The 20,852-nt window shown below is 40.0% G+C and overlaps 1 protein-coding gene across 5 annotated transcripts in view; it reads left to right on the forward strand.

Annotated features, from left to right (window-relative positions):
• Nucleotides 1–20,852, forward strand: part of fyn (FYN proto-oncogene, Src family tyrosine kinase) — a 149,010-nt gene that overhangs the window by 96,709 nt on the left and 31,449 nt on the right. For all 5 annotated transcript variants that reach the window (XM_003215623.4, XM_062979959.1, XM_003215624.4 and 2 more), the window contains one exon: nucleotides 19,860–20,117. In XM_003215623.4, coding sequence (XP_003215671.1) covers nucleotides 19,871–20,117 — 247 coding nt within the window. In that variant the 5' untranslated portion in view covers nucleotides 19,860–19,870. The remainder of the gene's footprint in view (nucleotides 1–19,859; nucleotides 20,118–20,852) is intronic.

Genomic DNA, 20,852 nt, shown 5'->3' on the forward strand with positions numbered 1-20,852 from the left:
CAAGCAAAATTTTATACATTAAGGAGACATGTACACAAGTTTCAGGAAGGTTGCAAGCTGTTGTGACTTAAGAGCTAAAGCTGTGTGTCTCAGAATTTCCTTTGATGCACCCGAGGTTCCACTGTTTCTTTTTCACGGGTCTGTTGAATTATTACAGCAATATCTTAAGCATCTCAATTATTTCCAGTTTCGCTTTTAAAATCGTTCATAAACCCATAATGAGTGAGTCTGGAAAATAAATATGCCCAAAACTCTCCAAACCCACTGGGATGTTTCTTAAATAATCCTGATGAGGGAAAGGGAAGAGGGGTAAGGTGGGAGAGGATTCCACTTACTCAGCCCCACTGTAAAAAAAAATAGACATCCCAGATGCTTCTCTGACTGTCAGCACACTTCCCACTCTTGTAGCAGAGTAACCAAGAATAGAGGAGAAAAACTTTTCCACACACACTCACATCTTGAATCTTTTTTATTCTCTCTGATCTAGATATAGGTAGTGACCAAAAGAATTGCTCCATGGGCCACCTTGCAGTGTTTCCAGGGCGTCTGCGTGCCTCTCTGCATTGGCTGATTAGAAGGCGAGATTGGAAGCATCTGGGAGGCCTGCTTTTTAACAGTTGTCTTGTGTAAGAGGAGTACTGCCCCACTTTTCTTTCTCCCAAACAGACTCCTTGAAGAAAAATTCAGTGATACATAACTAGCCCTTTACCCCAACAAAAACTTTTGGGCTTTGGCGTATTTTGAATTTCTGGATAAGGGAGAGACAAACTGTTGTAACAAATAGAAATATCTGTCTAAGATGTTTTCCTGTTATATGACCTAAGTGCTGTTACACATGTTAGACAGCAAACATGAAGTTACTGCCATGTTTGTGATCAAGAGAGAACCACTCTGTCTCAGCAATATCATGAGCAGGTTTATCAATGCAAGTGTGCTTGAATACCCCATAACTGCATTTTGCAATTTTGTCTTCATTTTGAAGCAATTCTACTTGCCTTCCAGGTGTCCAACAGTGACTTTTGCTGGATCAGTATGTATTGCACAATGTCCTTAAAATCTACATAGGAAAAATAGTTTTATTGCACGTGCAAAGTTCTTCCTGCCTGCAAAGCTTTTTTTGTTTGTTCATCTACACTTGTAAAAGCAGTGTTCATGAGCCTTCCTCCTCTGTTGAAGCAAATACAGTTTCACAGTCACTTGGTCTGTTTTCATGGGCTTCAGAGTAAAGGGACTGTTTCAGTGGGACTTTATTTTACAGACACCCCCCTTTCCAAAACGGTCTCACCTTTTTTACATTATATTTTTATAAAATCCACACATTTTATAGGTAGATGAAATTATAACGGGCTTTTTGTAACTGTTTTTTCTCTTTTATGTCTTCTCATATTAGTTGGCAACTATACCTAACACTTTACCTTGAGCAAACATTTTGTAAAATCAGTTAGAGTGGGAAGACAAAATGGAATTTGGCAGGGTTGTTAACCTACATAGAATGGTGTGGTGTACTTCCTTCCGCTTTCTCACGCTTAAATGTAACATAGGCATTACTTTGTAGCACCCAATGTAAGGCTAATTTGCCTCATTTGAATCTGAATAGGAGCCCACATCCTTCCTGTGCCCTTCAGAGAATTCTAAAAGGCTCTGCAGAGAAAACAGATGTAGGAGTATGTATCACTTACAATTGGGGGCGATATGATTAGGGTTCTGTGATTAACAAATTAAAGGACAAAACTAAACTTGCAGAAAATAGGCTACTGAGAAGATGAGTGGAGATGGATACAATTCTGCTTAGTTAATTTTAATACAATAACTGAAATCTTTTTGGACAGAGCAAAGCTATAAAAGAGCAGCCTTCCCTGCATTTTATTTTCCAGATGTGTCCCATTGCAAATCCCACAGTCCTCAAATCAGCACTGCCTTTTGCCATGCTGCCTGGAAATTACGTCGTCTGGCACATATGGAGGGCAGCAGATGGGAAAAGCTGCCATAGAATGTATGTTGTGAAGCTTTATATGACAAGGAACACTTTTTTTTAATATGGAGAAGATATTAATAACAACAGGAAAAAGTAACTTTTCTTTTGGGGTAACAAACCATATCTCAGTACTTAGGACAATGTTGTGGAATTCCTGAACATTTTGATGTTTTGTAGTAATACAGCCTATCCCCTGCCTTCTGGGTATATGTGCCTTCAGGTTGCCTGCTGTCTTATGGTGGCCTCATACATTTCATAGGGCTCTCTTATGCAGGAAATTCACAGATGTGGTGTTGCCAGTTCCTTCCTCTGAAATATAGTCTACAGCACCTGGTATTCTTTGGCAGTCTCGAAAGAGAAAAAAATGAGAAATGAGCCTTTCAAGTGTCCAAAGAATTGCTTTGAGCTTTTTTCTGCACACACAAACTTTTTACCTTCTGAAGTCATGTGGCAAGTGAGTGCAGGAGAACCAGGAACGATCCCAAAAGCTAGGGCCTCCAGATCTCTTATCCTTGTGTCACAACAGAGAAAGTCTATGGCTTTCCAGGTCCTCAGCTGCTTTTCTACAGGGCAATTGATGAGGAGAGAAGTCTGAGGACTTGAACGACTAAAGACTACATATTCTCACCACTTTCACCCCTCTGACAGTCACATGGGTTGGGTGAGGGGGAAATAGCAACTAGAGATTCTGGAAGACTACAGTCTCCTAATCCTTGGCTTCCCCTCAATATCATACAGCGTGGGCAAGGGAAAAGGGCAGCTGAGGACGTAGAATACTACAACCTTTGAACCTTTAGCTTCTTCCTCACCGCCAACCCATTGATGTCATGTGGGACAGCTCAAGGGACCTCTCTTCCCCTGTTGTAAGAGACTTTGTCCCCCATGGGAGAGTCCCATGTAGGGAGTAAAATGATTAAATTATTTGTTCTCCCTTGCAGGAATGAATAATGATACACATCCTTACCTTGTGTATCACCTAGCCCTGTGACAGTACAAAAAAATTAAAATAGAAAATTAAAAACAGAATATAGGAAAAAGATAATAAGATAGAGAATGTGGATATTGACAGAGTGGAGGTGTAGAGTTTATGAAGGGGGTGATGGGAATAGAGGGAAACCGTGCCCAGATTACAGTTTAACAGCATCTCAGGTGGAAAAAGAGAGAGTATGCAAACTGGTGGTACTGTTAAAATCCACTACTATAAAGTACAAGCAGGGATGAAAAACCTGGAATATTTAGGGTGTGGGTGGATGCAGGAACTGAAATACAGTAGAGTCTCACTTATCCAACATAAATGGGCCGGCAGAATGTTGGATAAGCGAATATGTTGGATAATAAGGAGGCATTAAGGAAAAGCCTATTAAACATCAAATTTGGTTATGATTTTACAAATGAAGCACCAAAACATCATGTTAGACAACAAATTTGGCAGAAAAAGTAGTTCAATATGCAGTAATGCTATGTAGTAATTACTGTATTTATGAATTTAGCACCAAAATATCACGATGTATTGAAAACATTGACTACAAAAATGCGTTGGATAATCCAGAACGTTGGATAAGTGAGTGTTGGATAAGTGAGACTCTACTGTAACAGTTACTAGCTGTTATCGAGAAAACAATCCTGAAACAGAAGGTCTCAAACTTTTTTAAAACTATTGGGAGGGCTGGTGGAGCTCTGAGAGAAGTATTTATTCCAGGCATATGCATGTACTGAATGGAATTCATTCAGGATTTTAAAACGTTGCAGCTTCAATAAAGTTATGTGTATCGGTTGATACAGTATCAGGGAAATTTCATACATTTTAAAACTCCCCCCCCCCCCATCCTGATTATATTCACCAATTTACCATACTTTTGTTTGTCACCAATATTCTTAAATATATTGCATGTGTCTAGTAATTTTTGGGGGAAGGGGTAAATTAAATTGCTGCTTAGGATTTAATTGAGCTGGTTAAACTTAGTTCATTTACTGCTGTCTCTGTTTAAGTTTCATGAAATGAGACATGTCTGAGAAATGTCGTAAGTAAATTATCCAGAATCACTGAATGAACTTAAATGAACTTTAGTTGTGTATTTGTCCTTTTCAGATGTCCTCACAGGCTGAGATCCTGTATCATCTAATAGAATAACTGTCTTGTCTCTTTCTTCCCACACAAAGAATTAACCTGCCTCCTATATGCCTCATTCCTTATTTGCCTGTTTGGTAGACCAGGTGTTCCTGTAGCTCATAGGTGGGCAAACTATCCCATCGACATCCCCTTTCTGTATGTGTCAAGCCCTATTTTATGGTAGGCTTGTGGGCAGGGAACCAGTGTGATGTAGTGGTTTGAGCATTAGACAACTCTCGAGATTAGGGTTCAAATCCCTGTTCAACTATGGAAACCCATTGGATGACCTTGGTCAAGTCACAAAACTCCCTTTGAACAAATCTTGCCAAGAAAACCCTGTGGCAGGCTTGTCTTAGGGTCTCCATATGTCAAAAATAATTCGAAGGCATACATCAACAACAACAAGCCTGAGTAGAGGGAACTACCAAATTAACATTTATAAGCAGCTCTGGAGTCTTTTTGGCTGGAGGGCACAGTATAAATCTTCTAAATAAATAGAAGAGAGGAGGTCAACAACAATATATTTTTTCTAAGGGATGGAGTTGGTGAGATTGGGAGATAGAGAATAAACACTCCCACAAAGCCTCATATTATACCAGCAATATGGAGTGGATCAATGCTACAGCAGGTGCTATGTAATATTAGAACTGGTTCCAGGCAGTTTTTTGCATTGGACACATTTAGTTTGAGTACCCTCTGTATTACAGCTGACATCTTTCCTGTGTTTTTACATAAGCTGTATGTTGGCTTCTTTGGGTGGGGGGGGGGCTGTCCAAAAGGAGTATATTTATTTATAAAGTGATGTATAAATACAGGGTATTGACACTCATGCTGCATGCCTCTTTGCATAGGGGAGTACAGGGACAGACAATGGGAAACTGGAACAGCAATAAATATGAGGAGTAAGGATTTTAAATGAAGGCTCCTTATTTTATGAGTGATTCATTATATCCATACAGAAATTCTCATAGCAAATAATCCCCTTGGCAGTTAGCGTGTATTTCATTAAAATATTTTATAGTTAATTTAACTTTAGCAGATGAAACATGTGACCCGCTTCCAGATAAAGTACATTTCCACGCATTTGGTTTGTTTTATTGACAGAATTTATAGTTGCTGCTGTTTGCCATTGTGCCGTCTGGGATTTATTCCAAGAATCAAAATGAATTTAGAGACAACAGCTGCCACAGGCCAAACAACTCCCCTCCTCTCCAACTGGGCCACCATCCGCTCATGCGCATTGATGGGATTGAAGCTCCTGGCTGTGGTCCCATAAAAGGAAGAACAAAAGCCTGTACTGTGTCCTTGAAGTACACCAAATGTGCTTCATGATTGCTACTATGGTGGTGGTGGAGGAGGAGGGGAAACTGCTATTGCTTATGTGATCTCTCTCAGGTAGCTTCATTAGAATCACAAAGCTGGTGCATTTGCATCTAAAGAGTGCTTAAACTATTATTTATTTCTAACCTGAAAGGTTTGAGATAGGTATTTATTCTCTGGTACATCCCAAAAAAATTACCAGCCACAAAAGCATTTCCTCATAAGACATGTGATGTGAAATATGTTTTTGCCACATGCTTGTGAGTGAACTGGGGGATTTAATAGTCCAAGATGGCAATGGTGCCTGGAAAGCACAAAGTGGGCATACCTGGGCAAAAGCTGTAGAAGCTTCATACTTAATTATGCTTTTAGAGAAGGTAAACAACAGGGTCCTGAGTGCCAACGGATCACAGGAGATATGTTGTTATCTGCCAGGAGTGGACCTAAATGAAGCTTATGTACTCTTTCCCACCTCCTTCCAGGTCCATCTATAGGTTTATCAGGGACCCTGGTTGTTATGTATCGTTTTAGGAAATTGAGTACGTGATAACCAAGTCTAAGGATGTTCTTACGCCATGTAGGCATAGAACAAATGGGGGGTGTTCATATCATGAAAAGTTCTCCCCCCCCCCCAAAGTTCCCAATCCATGATTAATGTAATCATGTGTTGGAGTCTGTCTGTCTAATAATATTTTAGTAGAAATGATGGATGAGACAGGCTTGGAACATCTGAATGCCCAAGCCACAAAATCCTGGAGGCAAATAAAACGTAATGAGGTTTTAAATTTAAATCATTATACACCAATTTCATGACTTTTAGAGCTGACTATAGCATTAGTTGACAATTTGGGGTTGTTCACTATCAGATATTTCACATTATAAGATGGCTGGAGGGGAAATAGAGGAACTGGTAGTTGATAGAATTCAGATAAAATGCTCAGAAAGCTGTGTTAAAGCGTTTACTGTCTCAGTCAGGCAGCTTGGTCATATGCAAGGCACCATACAACAGAAATTGAAGAGCACTGATGCATTAGTATACACAAATTCTTGTGGCAGTTTGACCAGAACAATAGATTTAGTCTGTACTGAATTGGAAGTATTTTAAAATAAAACATTACCATGTTTTACTATGATAAGCTAATATTTTCCTGTAACTAACATTTATTGAAAGGTTTTTGTCGTAATATGGTTCTTGCCGAGCCTGTGTCTCACATTTTGGAATATTTGGTGGTTGGCAGTATGGGAACAAACAATCTTCCAAATATCTCTTAAACTGTAGAATGCCATTATCTGTAGAATACAACCTGATAGTTGGGAATTTTTTAGTAGGGTGATGCTCTATAGCTGTCACCTTAAACAACCTAGCCAGATGCTTCAACATATGTTATAGTTTTAAATGATATCTTGTTCAATGAAACTAGTAATGAGTTAAACCTGTTATTAAATAAAAAGCAGAAATATTATAATCATGGTTGTAGGAAATCTGGTCCTTGAATAGGACCTTCTGAAAACCACTGGTTTTCTAATTTAGTCAATGCCCATTTGAGCCGAAATAGTGTCTCTGGGTTGAATTGTTTGGAAGTACTAGGAAGCACTTTCTACTTGAAGTGCTAAGAATCTTGTTGATACAATATATTGGTATATGTGCCCATGACACTGGTGTAGTGTAGTGTATTTCTTTCATGGTGGTACCAGTGGTGCTTTAGGGAAGGCAGAGAAACCCTCTTCTTTCATCATTCAAAGAACAAACTGCAATCTTTTGAGCAGCCTATTTCTTCACTGCCTGGTTTTCCATAAATGGTCTAATTAAATAAATAGGTCCTTGAAGTCAAAGGTGCTCTTAAAAATTGTCTGAGATTTGCCAAAGTAGTGTTCTCAGAGTGTCTTTTGCTTCAAAGATGCACTTAGAGCACAGGCACTGAGGAAACAGATGAACCATGCTGGAGAGAAGGCTATGTCTTCATTCCTCCAGTGTCTTTTAGTCTAGGTTTGTCCTATCCCTGCTCCTTAAACCAGTATGTTAGATCAGCCAAGAGTATCTCAGATCAAGTATAGATTTCTAAATGCACACGTATTGTATTTTAATCAGAACCAGTGGAACAATTTTAACCCAGTCATTGTCTGACCTTCCTTGTCTGATGAGCATTCCAAAAATTTTCATATATTGTCAACTGGCTTTTATTTTTAATTTCTTGTAAGCTACTTTCCAAGCTAAAAGTGGCATGCAAATGGAAATAATAAAGAGTTGGTACGAGAAACAACTGAATCATGGGGAGCAACCATTCTTGCAAAGAGACATAATGAGGCTGCAAAGAAAAGGACACAGCACAATTTCCTCTTGATTCTTAGAATTTTCCTGGAACTAGTTGCAAAAAAAAATGAACAAGGGAAGTTTCATGTTGGGAGTGGGGCATTTTTAAGCTTTATTGCAAAAATGAAAAATTTCATGAACATGAATGAGGGGTAATGCAAACATTCTTCAGAGTACTGATCAATGTTTTGGAACTTTAGGAATAAAAAGAAACTTACCTAAGAGAACTTTGGGACCGTATCGGTTTGAATAAGAAAATGATAAATCTTTTAATGACGACAAAAGTGCTTCAGAGAAGAATGCTGTGTTCTTTTGGTATTTTCTTTAGGAATAAAAAGAACTGCCATTCAACTTGTCCCAACCAAAGCCCCCCAGCTGTGAAGGCTCTTCTTAAGAGGTCTATCCTTAAAAGTGGATCAACAATGATTTAAATGAATGTATCATATAATAAAAAATACATTTCTTGAGTAGGCAGGGAGAGAAGCTATCCATTTTGAAGATTTCTCAAGTGATGGATTTTGCAGAAATCTGCTGAGACAATGTGGACATTTAATCATGTTTGCTGAAATGTGTCTCTAGCATCTCCCCCTTCTCTTTGCGGGCATTGCTTTTTTCCTCCTCTTGACTGAAACTGGTACAAGCAAAGAGAATGAAAAAGAATCCGCTATTCCTTTCTTCCTTTTTAAAAGGAGGCCCTAGCACTCATAGAATCATCTGGCAATGAAACTCTGTACAAACTGGGAAGAGTGGCAAAGTGGTCTTTTGTTGAAAGCTTGCGGGTGATCCTCCTCCGCTTTCATTTGCTGCATTGGAGGGTTTTTGATTACTCCTGCTCAAACAGCCACTTTGTGCTGCTGTGTTTTCTTGCGGATTTGCCAGGTGACCCCTGACTCATGGGCCCCCGGCCAGTTCCATCACAGGGACTGTTCCTTCAACAAGCACAGCGAGAGAAGGCAGCCTCCGCTACGGCCGTCCAGATGGAACACTGACTTTCCTGTTTCCTTTCAGCTCATGGTGAATGTATCTTCCATTGTATCTTTGTGTAAGAACGTGGAAAATGGCTCTCTGAATGCCAACATTAAGATAGTTTTCAATCAGATTCTGCAAGGTATTTCATGCTCTTAGTCTTTGTTCCTTCAGCTTCTATTCCTGAGTTTGTTCTGTACACATAAAATGATGATTTCACACGTGATAGCATTTGGGTCCGAAGTGGGCCAGGCTTGGGATACACAGTTAGACTAAGCATGCATTAACACTGTTGAATTAATGCAGTTTAGCACCGCTTGAATTGCCATGGCTCCAAACCATTGCATCACGGGAAATGTATTTTCATAAGGCCATAGCACTTCATGGCAGAGATAGTTAAAGATTTTCTGAAACTATTAACTCCCAGGATTACGTTGCATTGAGTCATGGTAGTTAAAGTGATATCAAACTAAATTGATTTGACAGTACACCCTAAAAAGAAAGAAGTTACTAATCCCGTTTGTGTCCTGATTTTTCCTTGGAATAAAGACAACAGATGGAAACCCTATGAGCAGTTGCAGCAACAATCCAGGCTTTCTCTCTATTTATGAGCAATAAACATAAAATAAGACCACCAGATAGGTCATCAAGAGGTTTGGGATGGGGATGGGGTAGGGTGGGGGCTAAGTGAGTTTACATTTTAAAAAAGAAAAAATTCCAGTGCATTTTGGACATTATTAGATAGGATTGAAATAATTTTTAAAATGTGCAGTTACAAGGAATGTATGTTTTTAAGAGAAAGCTTTCATTAATTTTAACACAAATAATCTAAAACAAAGTCAAAGTAATAACCATTCAGAAAAAAGCAAAGAGAAAAAAGAATGTACAGTAGACTCTCAGTTAATCGAAACTCAAGCAACCGAAACTTAAGCAGCCTGCAAAAAAATTGAAGAAATAATACTTTAAAATTTAAAAAGCTTTTTGTAATACAGTAAAACAATAAAATTGTATCACGTGATCCTCCAGTGGCGCAGTGGGTTAAACCTCTGAGCTGCTGAATTTGCCGACGGAAAGGTTGGTGGTTCGAATTCGGGGAGCGGGTTGAGCTCCCGTTATTAGACCCAGCTTCTGCCAACCTAGCAGTTCAAAAACATGTAAATGTGAGTAGATCAATAGGTACCTCTCTGCCGGAAAGGTAACAACGCTGCATGCAGTCATGCCAACCACATAACCTTGGAGACAATGCCGACTCTTTGGCCTAGAAATGGAGATGAGCATCAACCCCCAGAGTTGGACTCGATTAGACTTAATGTTAGGGGGAAACCTTTACCTTTGCTATAGAAATCACATCAATATATGGTTCATGGTTTTATATAGAATGGGGCATAGAATTAATTATTTTAATAGTAATCCCTAAGCAACCAGAAACTACATTTATCAGGCATCTACCAATAAATGTTTCCCATATGCCATACTTGTAATTCTGCTATATGCCATACTTGTAACAAACCTAGGCAACATTACAGCATAGAAGAATGCATTTCTGATCCTGAAGCTTGAAACGTGGAAGCATCATTGAATAAAAGAAGGAAGATAGATTATCACAGAGTAAAGGAGTTCTCCTTTGGTTCAGTTGAAAAAAAAAGTCACAAACAGATGGATAGCTTCCTTTCCTAAAGGAAAGGAAACTAGGTGGATCCTGATGTTCAAACCAACAATTCTTTCTGCCGTTACTGAAACTCTCAATCTTGCAACACTGCAGGTGTTTCTTATTAGCTTTGAAAGATATATAAAACTTGGCTTCTGCTCTCTTGTTTATGGTAGCACAGAAGAGCAAGTACAGTTGAACTGAATTGCTTCATTACATCGAGTGTGTTTATTTAATCCCTGATAATAATGTTTGAAATAAATGCTGCTATGGTGGAAGTATTAACACTAGATGCTTTTTCTACTCATATAAAGCCATGTAAACAGCAGTGAGGATTTTTTCTCACTGAGAACAGCTTTCTTAGCACTATGGGTTGAACATCTAGAACAGTGCTAGGGGCCACAGTCTTCTGACCTTAGAGCTCAAGGACAAGCCTGGATTTGCATGTGGTTGAAAAAAGGAGTGTGCAATGAGAGGAGCATCATATTAATTTTAAAATTGCAATGAATCGCACTTCTCATTAGCCCTAATCAATATAATAAGTAGTGACAAAATTTGCTTTGCAACAATATTGTGAGAAAAACATTCCCTTTCTGCCTGGCAAGCAGAAGCAGCAGAACCACAAAAATACAGTTTCAGTTGGGTTTCAAAACAAATACCCAAAGTCTGTTTATATACAACAGATTGGTCACCATTTGCTATAGATTACAATTACATTAGTTATTCCTGTTCTTTCAAGTGAAACCCAATTTACGACAATTCGATTGTTTTCTTGACAAGATTTCTTCAGGGGAGGTTTCCCATAGCCTTCCTCTGAGACTTTTTGTGTGTGTGTGTGTGTCAGGAGCAACCGGAGTAGCTTCTGGAGTGAGAGAATTGGCCATCTGCAAGGACATTGCCCGGGGGACGCCCGGATGTTTTGGTGTTTTACCATCCTTGTGGGAGGCTTCTCTCATGTCCCCGCATGGAGCTGGAGCTGATAGAGGGAGCTCATCTGCGCTCTCCCCGGGTGGGATTCGAACCTGGCAGCCTTCAGGTCAGCAACCCAACCTTCAAGTCACAAGGCTTTTATCCCCTAGGCCACCGGAGGCTCCTCTGAGGCTGAGAGAGCATGACTTGATTGCTTTTCTAAATTAGACCGTGTTAATAACATTAGGATATAAATTAGTATATCTGAGCTAAACGAAATTCAAAATAATGAAATACAGTAGTTATAATATAAATGTATTCATATGAAAAATGTCAAATAAATATTTGCCTATACTGATACTTTAAGAATATTAAAAGTACTGAACAGTAGTCCCTAATTATGACTATGACTTGTGCTCCTTAATATATTGTTAGCAACACAGACATTTTACTAATAACAAAACTGATTTGGATGGACATGCCTCCCATTTGACAAAAGAGGATGGATTATGGGGGGTTCCGGAGCAAAACCCTATTCTTGGGCATTTTATTTCAGCATTTCTTCCTTGTCCCCATAATGGCATACAGACTACGTGAAGCAAAACGGATAAATCTTCAGACTTATCTGTATTTGTTCCTGAAAGGTCTTTAATTTCATTTTCTATTTTACTTTCATTCTGGGAAGATAAAGAAGAAAACAGGACTGAAATTCGTGTTCTGCATTTCTAGGCTTGTGATATATTGGTGATTTAGGATGCCCATCCCACAGTGTGAGGAATAAAAAAATTGGGAGGGGGGAAGGGTGTGGACTCCGTAAGAATAGAACGCAGGAGGACCAGTAAGATGACACTGAGATTCCTCTGCCTTCTAAGAAATGCAGATACAGAAAGTGCTATGAATGTATTGCTGGGAAGAGGGGAAACCTCAAGGGGGTGGTGTGGCAACTGGCAAGTCCCAAGAGCTAAACCCCTTGGCTGTTAATGCCACTGTTAGTCAAAATATGGAGGCACTAGAACAAAACAGTCATAGCCTCTCATTTTTTCCCCAGGGGCACAATGATTAACTAATATCATAGTCATATACATAGTTATAAGGAGCCCTGGTGGCAAACTGCGTTAAAGCACTGAGCTGGAGACTGAAAGGTCCCAGGTTCAAACCCTGGGAGCTGCATGAGCGGACGCTGCTAGCTCCAGCTCCTACCAACCTAGCAGTTCGAAAACATGCCAATGTGAGTAGATCAATAGGTACCTGGCGGGAAGGTAACGGCGCTCCATGCAGTCATGCTGGCCACATGACCTTGGAGGTGTCTACGGACAACGCCGGCTCTTCGGCTTAGAAATGGAGATGAGCACCAACCCCCAGAGTCAGACATGACTGGACTTAACGTCAGGGGAAACCTTTACCGTTATACGTAGTTATGCAGTAACAAAGCTGCCTAGGGCCCAATCTACACCAACCATTTCATACAGCTTGGAGTCAGTTTTAGAGTGTCCTGCAATAGCGTGCTGCAGCTCACTTTAAGCCCTTTACACTGAAATAAGCAACATCAGGGGATATCCAAAATAGACCTGTAATGCACATCAGCGCATTCTAGGGTAAACCACATTGCATGGCAAAAGCAACTCCACAAAATGAAAATTGATATATAGACATCCAGTGGGCTTTAGACATGTGCATTCCAGTGGAGGGAAATGCTTTAAAAACTCTGAATTCACTGGAGCTGTCAAGCCACAGATACTGCGAATGCTGGAATCAGTTCGAGGCCTCCCTTTGTGGTGGTGAAGTGCCATCCGGGCCTTGAACCAGTTTCATAGAAGTCAGTCTAATCACCCGCATAGTGAAACTGATTTCTGCTATTCCAGTCCAGAAACAACCTATGTGCCCTATGTGTTAATTTGCTCAAGTGCTCATATATTTCTGCTAATATTGTTGTGATTTGATGTCACCTATTGAGTTTTCTACTCTCCGTGCACATATAGTTCTTGTTTTCTTTTTTTGACACAGCTGCAGGGTTGACACATTTTGTAGCAGGGAAATGATAAGTGTGTACTTTAGGTAAACAGTGTTTTCTGGTAGCTCCACCCTTTATTAGCATTAGAATATTAGTATTAGAATATTGTCCAGGTTTTTAGAACCTAGATGTGTCATGTAGCTGGAAAAAAAAACCCCAGCAGAACACAGTCTCTTTTGGAAGACACCAGTATACTCTATGTGAACAGTACATGGCTCATATATTTAGTGTTTATATCACAGAAAGAAGTCTGCTTAAGTTGCACTCTGTTTATTTGGCAGCTCTTTTCGTTCCCCCATGCAGAACTGATTAGCAGAGTGAGTGGGAGGAAAGCAAGTGCAGAGGTTTACATGCATTCATTTAACTGGTTCTAGCCCATTTTGGAAGAAAAAAGAAATCTAGAAAATCATATTACTTTTACTGAATCATTCTGCTTAGATTAGTTCCAAAATCATAGCTGTCTTTTAAGTCTTTGATGTACATAGTTGAGGAAAACAAACTGAGCAAATTGAGAAATAAGCAGGGTTTTCCCTTTTTATGCTTGACTTTTTGTGCTAAGTTGCAGTGCTCCTGTCCGATAGAGGATGGAAATGCATTAGTTTGTGTTCACGGACAAGATGAACCAGGATGGTCAGGAAAGAATAAGGATATTCTGCCCACTGCTTCAAAAGCTTCCTTTTCTGGGTTAATGAAATAGTCTTGGAGGTCATACTGGAATCTTCATGGATTGTTGTACCAGGGGACTTCAAAATCCATGCTGAGACCATTACCTTTTGGAAATGGTTTGAGACCTCATCTCATCCATGATAATGATGGATGTGTTGTGCAAGGGGACTCCTGTTTGAGGCTGTAACCAATGACCTGTAAGTCCCTGCAGAAGACTCTTGCTTTTTGACAAATATAGTCTGAAAACTCGTGAGATAGTTTTTAGACTCTTGGCTGATCATACCCTAATCTTCTCTTTCCATTCCATCTACAGTGTTCCCGTGCTACTTCGCGGTTCGCTTTTCGCAGCCTCGCTGTTTTGCGGGTTTTCAATAAATATTAATGTATACCATTTATCCTGGTATTTTTGCTGTTTTGCAGGTTTTATTAAGGTTTTTCAAATGAAACATGGTTAAAAAAAATCAGAAAATATCAAGGTGAGGGGAGGAAGGGAAAGTAAAGGGAAAGGGGGAAGGGTAGGGAAAGGTTGGAAATAAAACAGCATTAGTTGGAAATAAAACAGCTTCCATTCTTCTCTGCCGATGTACTGTATATTGTAACTGCTAAAATAAAGTATAAATATTAAAATAAATATAGTGTCCCTACTTTGCGGATTTTCACTTTTTGCGGGTGTTCCTGAAACGTAACCCCCGCGATAAGTGAGGGAACACTGTATATCTAAAACTCTGTTTCTAATGTTGAATTGAAATTTGAAGTTACTGCGATGCTAGCAATGTTGGCACTGAAGGAAAATTGCATTTGCCCCAGGCTATCTAAAGGGCTAACTTCTCCCAGAAAAGTTTGCATAGGCATGGGGAGGTCCTTCACTTGATCCCTCCATTTTAGAGCCTTGGTTGATGGAAACAAAAGAAAATACTTTTCTTTCCAGGCCTTGGATCACCCTGCCAAGGGAGGTTGGCTTACCTCTTCTCCTTCCATCATTCGGCAAAGACCTTTTTATTCAGACAAGCCTAAATTAGCAATCACGCAAACAATCCCTCGCTTTGCAATGCTTCTGTCCCATGCTGGAATAACTCGGCAACTTCAGTGTGACTTAGGCTGCATCTATACTGTAGAATTAATGCATTTTAATTCTTAGGCTCAATGCTGTGGAATCCTGGGAGTCATAGTTTGATGAGACACTAACATTCTTTGGCAAAGAAGGCTAAAGAGTTTGTAAAACTGATATTGAGTATGACCCCCCAATAAAAGATTCATAATTAGGGAACTTATAGTTTTGCCAGGGTCACCAGGATGGAATATATAAAAGGAGTTAAGTCTAGACCAACTTGCAAAAGGACTAACAACAAGGATCCCTTCCCATGTTAGAGCTGTGTACATTTAATCAAGGTGTGTGTGTGTGTATACACACATACACACACACACACATATACATACACACACACACACACACACACACACACACACAGTAGAGTCTCGCTTATCCAACCTTCACTTATCCAACATTCTATATTATCCAACGTAGTTTGCCTTTTAGTAGTCAATGTTTTTGTAGTCAATTTTTCAATACATTGCCAAGTTTTGGTGCTAAATTAGTAAATACAGTAATTATTACATAACGTTATTGTGTATTGAACTGCTTTTTCTGTCCATTTGTTGTAAACCATGATGTTTTGGTGCTTAATTTGTAAAATCATAACGTAATTTGGCCTTTAATAGGGTTTTCCTTAATCCTTCCTTTTTATCCAATGTTCTGCTGACCTGTTTATATTGGATAAGTGAGACTCTACTGTGCATGTGTTTGTATGTATGTGTGTGTGTGTGTGTGTGTGTGTGTATCAGAAATGGACAGGTAACAAATATGCATTGACCTTTGCTAGGCCACAGGCGGTCCGCTGCCAGTACCGGCCACCTGCTTAACAGGACTTGGTATCTGCACTTCGGGTTTCACTATCCACGATCTGGATCTCACTATCCGCAACGGGTTCATTTGGTCTCTTTCAAAACTACAACCCCATGGTTCCATCTCCTTGAGCATTAATTCTACAGTATAGTTATGCCGTTACTCTCAAGTAAGAACCACTGCTTGGAAGCAACATGTTATTTATAATTTAGTAGATGCTGCTTTTTACAGTGGTGGTTTTTTCTTATAACAGACAGGAATGTACTTCTTCTGCAATGTACTTCTTGTCAGTCCAACATAATGGGGTTCCTGTGTGTTATGCATTACTGGATGTTCTCTGACTCAGTCTCAGCAGTAGATGTAGGAGGAACAGAGTCTTGTGGCAATCTTGGGCAGCTAAGAAGAATCAGCAAAATAGAGGAAATGTGGGGGAAGGGATTGGAGGAGGCAGTGGCAGTAACAAAGAAGGTACGTTGAAAATATGAGTGGCCATAGACAGTAAGGAAGTTAAACTTTGGAAAGTACAAAGTTGTCCTGTTTTTCTTGTCTTCCTTTATTCTGCTGAATTGAAAAGGACTGCTACTGAAAGAGAAGAGTTAGTTTGAGTTCATGGGACAAGTGGGGACAAGTTCTTTGCCAGGCGCCTGCTAGAAGCAGCATTGCACTTAGGTTGACTGGATGGGTCTGAGAGAGAGTGGAAGAAAAAGTGTTTTCCAAAACAAGTGAGATGGTTCTCAACCTGTGGGTCCCCAGGTGTTTTGGCCTACAACTCCCAGAAATCCCAGCCAGTTTACTAGCTATTAGGATTTCTGGGAGTTGAAGGCCAAAACATCTGGGGACCCACAGGTAGACAACCACTACTTTAGAGCAATTGCTTTGGGGACATGAAGTGGAAAGAAAGGAAGATGGGGTGAGTATTACGATGGTCAGAATTGAGGACCAATCAGTGAGCATTTTGAGGTGAAAGCAGGGTGGATCATCCTGTATTTTTCAAGGGCACAGTAGTAAGACCAATGTGATTATGAGAAATCTATTGAGTTACTTTGTGGACGCATTGGTACAGCTGAACAGTAATGAGGGATATAAAAGGTTCATTTCTAAAAGTAACGTTTCAGCCTGGCAAAGCACATGTAATACTGAAGGTACTTTAACTGTAAGAATAGTGAGTGTAGAATGGATGGTTTATAAAATTAGAGCGTCTTACGATAAAATACATATCATTTATTTCTCTTAATTTGTTTTATGTAGAAACTGTCTTATTTATTTTGGAGATTGGATCATGACTCCTTTTCCTGTAACACCAATAACAAAATTATGAAACTGTTATATGATCCAACAATAGCCAAACATTTAATTTGAAAACCATATTAAAATCTTGTTTACTGCTTGTAGTGCTAAACATACACCTCTATGGAGTCCAATATGAATAGCTTCCAGATATTCTTGAATGATATCACCATTTTCCTCTTTAGTATGAATGTGTGGGTTTTTTTATATTTTTGAATGCCTGCATTCAGCACAGTGAAGGTTTGTGAGGCTTTGCAGTAATGGCAGATAATAGATTCTTGCCCTGTGGTTGTTTAGAACTGTTGAATGGAGGGTGAACTTAAACTTATCCACAAAAGCCCTAGAGTCATTTTGAACCAAGTCCAGCCATGTGCTTGTCGTTCTTGTCCTGAATCTTAACTAGGCAGCCAATGATATCATGTATAATTCGTGTCTTCGAGAAGAAATGGACAACTTTTCAAAGTCTTGGCTTGAAAAGAAACATGTAGGTTACACCCTCTGTCACATCTTACACAGCCCTGTAATCAGGCAGTCTTTAAACGTGCGCAGCCTATGCACTGAAGCCAAGTTGTGAAGGACAATGGAAAGGGAAACAGCCACTCCATCAAACCTTTTCACACCCTCCTCCCTACTGCTGTCCCAAAAATACATGCCAGCAAAAAAAAAAAAAAAAAACGGGGAAGAAAGAAGAAAAAAGAGCAGGAAATAAACTAAAATTTACTTCTTTTCATTATTTTATTTTATCTTATCTTAGTTTGTTTTATATGCCATCTTTTCCTGAAGTAGGATTCAAAGTGATTCATGGATAAAATTTGTTAAAACGTTAAACCTGTTCTGTAATCAAGTCACCATTGTTTTAAAGATCTGGGGGTTTTGTTGTGTTTTTTGCTGCGTGTATTAGTGTTCCCCTGCTATCTCGCTGTTCGCTTTTTGCGGATTCGCTGTTTTGCAGGTTTTTTCATACAGCCCTCCCTCCCTCGCTCGCAGGCACAAAAGGGCCCAGGCAGAGGTGCCCAGCCTGTCCTGACCTGTCCTCCTCAGCCGCCCGCAGGCAGCGCCAGTAGGCCCTGCCTGCACTTCATCGCCTCAGCCAACAAGAAGGAATACAGTACAATACATTAAAAGAGAGAGAGAGAGGGAGGCTATATTTATTAAAATAAATATAGTGTCCCTACTTTGTGGTTTTTCACTTATTGTGGGAGGTCCTGGAACGTAACCCCTGCGATAAGTGAGGGAACACTTGTACTTGCATTCATATTCATGTGTGGCATACTTTGTAAGTTATATTTCCAGATGGCATGCATTTTGTAAATAGTTGTTTTCTTCCTTTTTTTGGAGGCCATGTGGTGCCTGGAGAAGGCCCCACAAAAGCTGTGGTTCACTTGATACTAACCCCTGCCACTTCATGTTATCCTTAGGATCATTAAAGGGTGGAGATATGGGAATGCAGGGAAGATCAGCCCTGTACCATATTCATTTACAAAGACACTGAATGGCTCTATTACTGAGAGCTAAATTTTACTCACTCTACATGTGGAAATGTAGTAGAGCTTTTCTAAATACAATATTTGCATACATTGGAAATGTACATATAATAAAATGTATGTTACTTTCCTATAGCCTCTCAGTATCAATGATGAAATGGAGAGTCACTGTAGGGCAGTGGCACTTGGCAACTCCAGAGCCACTGCCCTCCAATGCCATTCATGTAATCAGCCTAGTCTTGAGTTTTCATGAAAACTATACAAGGTGTTCAATCTCCACATAGAATCAGCACCTTAGAGAGCTCCATTAAAGCTCAGGTTGTTGAAGATTAAAGTCTGAAATTCAGACTTCAAATTGAATTTGTGATCCCACTGACATCAAAGTTATTAAGCTTCCATTAGTGTAGGATGGTCAAATGGTTTCCACTTTCCTGGAGGAAGTGAGATGGGAAGGAAGCGAGGCCAAAATGATCTTAATGATCAAGTATACCAATTTTTTTTAAATTACCTGACAACAATGGATACCCTGGATTTGAACAGGTCAGACAGTTGCAAAATGAATACATCTCTGTTGAAGAAAATATGCCAGACTGAAGAGCCTGGTGCGGTTCCCTCTCCTCCTTCTAGGTCAGTCAATGTGAGTGATTAAAAAAAAAAATAAAGTGGGTGGAAGCTGAGTCTGTGGAATCAGCAACTAAAGTCTCTGGTTTATGAACAGCATTTTCCACAGTGGTAATAAGGGTGTAGAGTTACTTCATAAACCCAAGGTTGTCTTAAGAGGACATTTCTCTTAAACTACAAAAAAATCAGCTGCAGCTAAAGGCAGAAAAAAAACCTATAAAGGGTGTGTGTGCCTTTTAATCTGGGACAGGTTAGAGAAAGACTAAGAGCTAAGCCAAGTGGGACATTCTGCCATTAGTTTGCGGTAGACCTTATCATGTGCTCATTCTTGTTTGCCCACTTTGAAGCAAAACTTGTACTGGCATGGGTCATGATGGAAATCACACTTTGTTAGTGCAAAAGGGTCTTATTTCAAATGATTTTTTTTCTTTGCTGATGTTTCTGATTTGGAGTACGAACACCACTTAGATAGAAGTTGTTTATGGTGATTTTTTTTGCTTGTCACTGTTCATTACCTATGTGTCCCAAAAATAATTATTACACTATAGCTGCTGGCTGATAAATGGGCCAAGCCATTTAAGTGAGCCATGCTAGGCATCAAAATGAAAACACACATGCATTTTCTTCCTTCGCTGTTGTTTCTTCCAGGATTTTAGATAATGGGCTGCGTGCAATGTAAGGATAAAGAAGCAACAAAACTGACGGAGGAGAGGGATGGCAGCTTAAACCAGAGTTCAGGTTATCGCTATGGGACCGATCCCACCCCCCAGCATTATCCAAGTTTTGGTGTGACTTCCATTCCAAACTACAACAACTTTCCTACAGCTGGAGGACAGGGACTGACTGTCTTCGGCGGTGTCAATTCTTCTTCACATACTGGCACATTGCGTACAAGAGGAGGAACAGGTAACACGTTCATATTCATTCTTTTACTCCATATGCAGAAACTTCTTCAGCAAAAAATAAAAATGTCAGGCTTTATTATTCATAGATTTCTCTTCATTCTCACTTTTCCTTTCTCTAATTTGAAGCCAGATCAATTATTCTTGTCATAGTACAGGTGTCATAGTACAGGACTCTGCAAAATCATGGTCCCAGTGTTAAATGTTCGTTATGTGGGAATGGGGTGGATGTTCAGTTTACAAAAATACTTTGTGTTTTGCGTAAAACATTTTTCAAAAGATCTGTATACAGAATCTATAGTTCATCTATAATTGCCCTCCGTGTATACTTCTGCCACAAAGCGGGGGGTGCAGGCTTATTCTCTGCTGCCTCAGAGGGTAGAACTATGCCAAGAGGACGGCGAAAGGAAGGCACATAGTGACTGAGAGCCTTTGGAGTGCTCTTAACCATCGCCTGTTTTGCCCACCTCATGGCATAATGCCGAGGGGACAGCCTGAAATCGAGGAAGGTGGATCAGGGTGGAGGATTGGGGCTGTCGTCTCATGTCTCGTTTTCCTCCCAGCAAGCAACCCCTTTTTTATGCCAGGAGGACAACCTAAGGATGACCCAGGCCCTGCCCCACCCTTTCACAGACCCTCTCCCTCCCGGGCCCGTCCCACCCAGCATATACCTAGCCACCTTCCCTCCGGCTCAGCCCTCTCAATCAGGCCCACAATGTGGCCCTAAGTCCTTATAGGG

The sequence above is a fragment of the Anolis carolinensis genome, chromosome 1 (assembly GCF_035594765.1).
Source record: "Anolis carolinensis isolate JA03-04 chromosome 1, rAnoCar3.1.pri, whole genome shotgun sequence".
Lineage (NCBI taxonomy): Eukaryota > Metazoa > Chordata > Lepidosauria > Squamata > Dactyloidae > Anolis > Anolis carolinensis.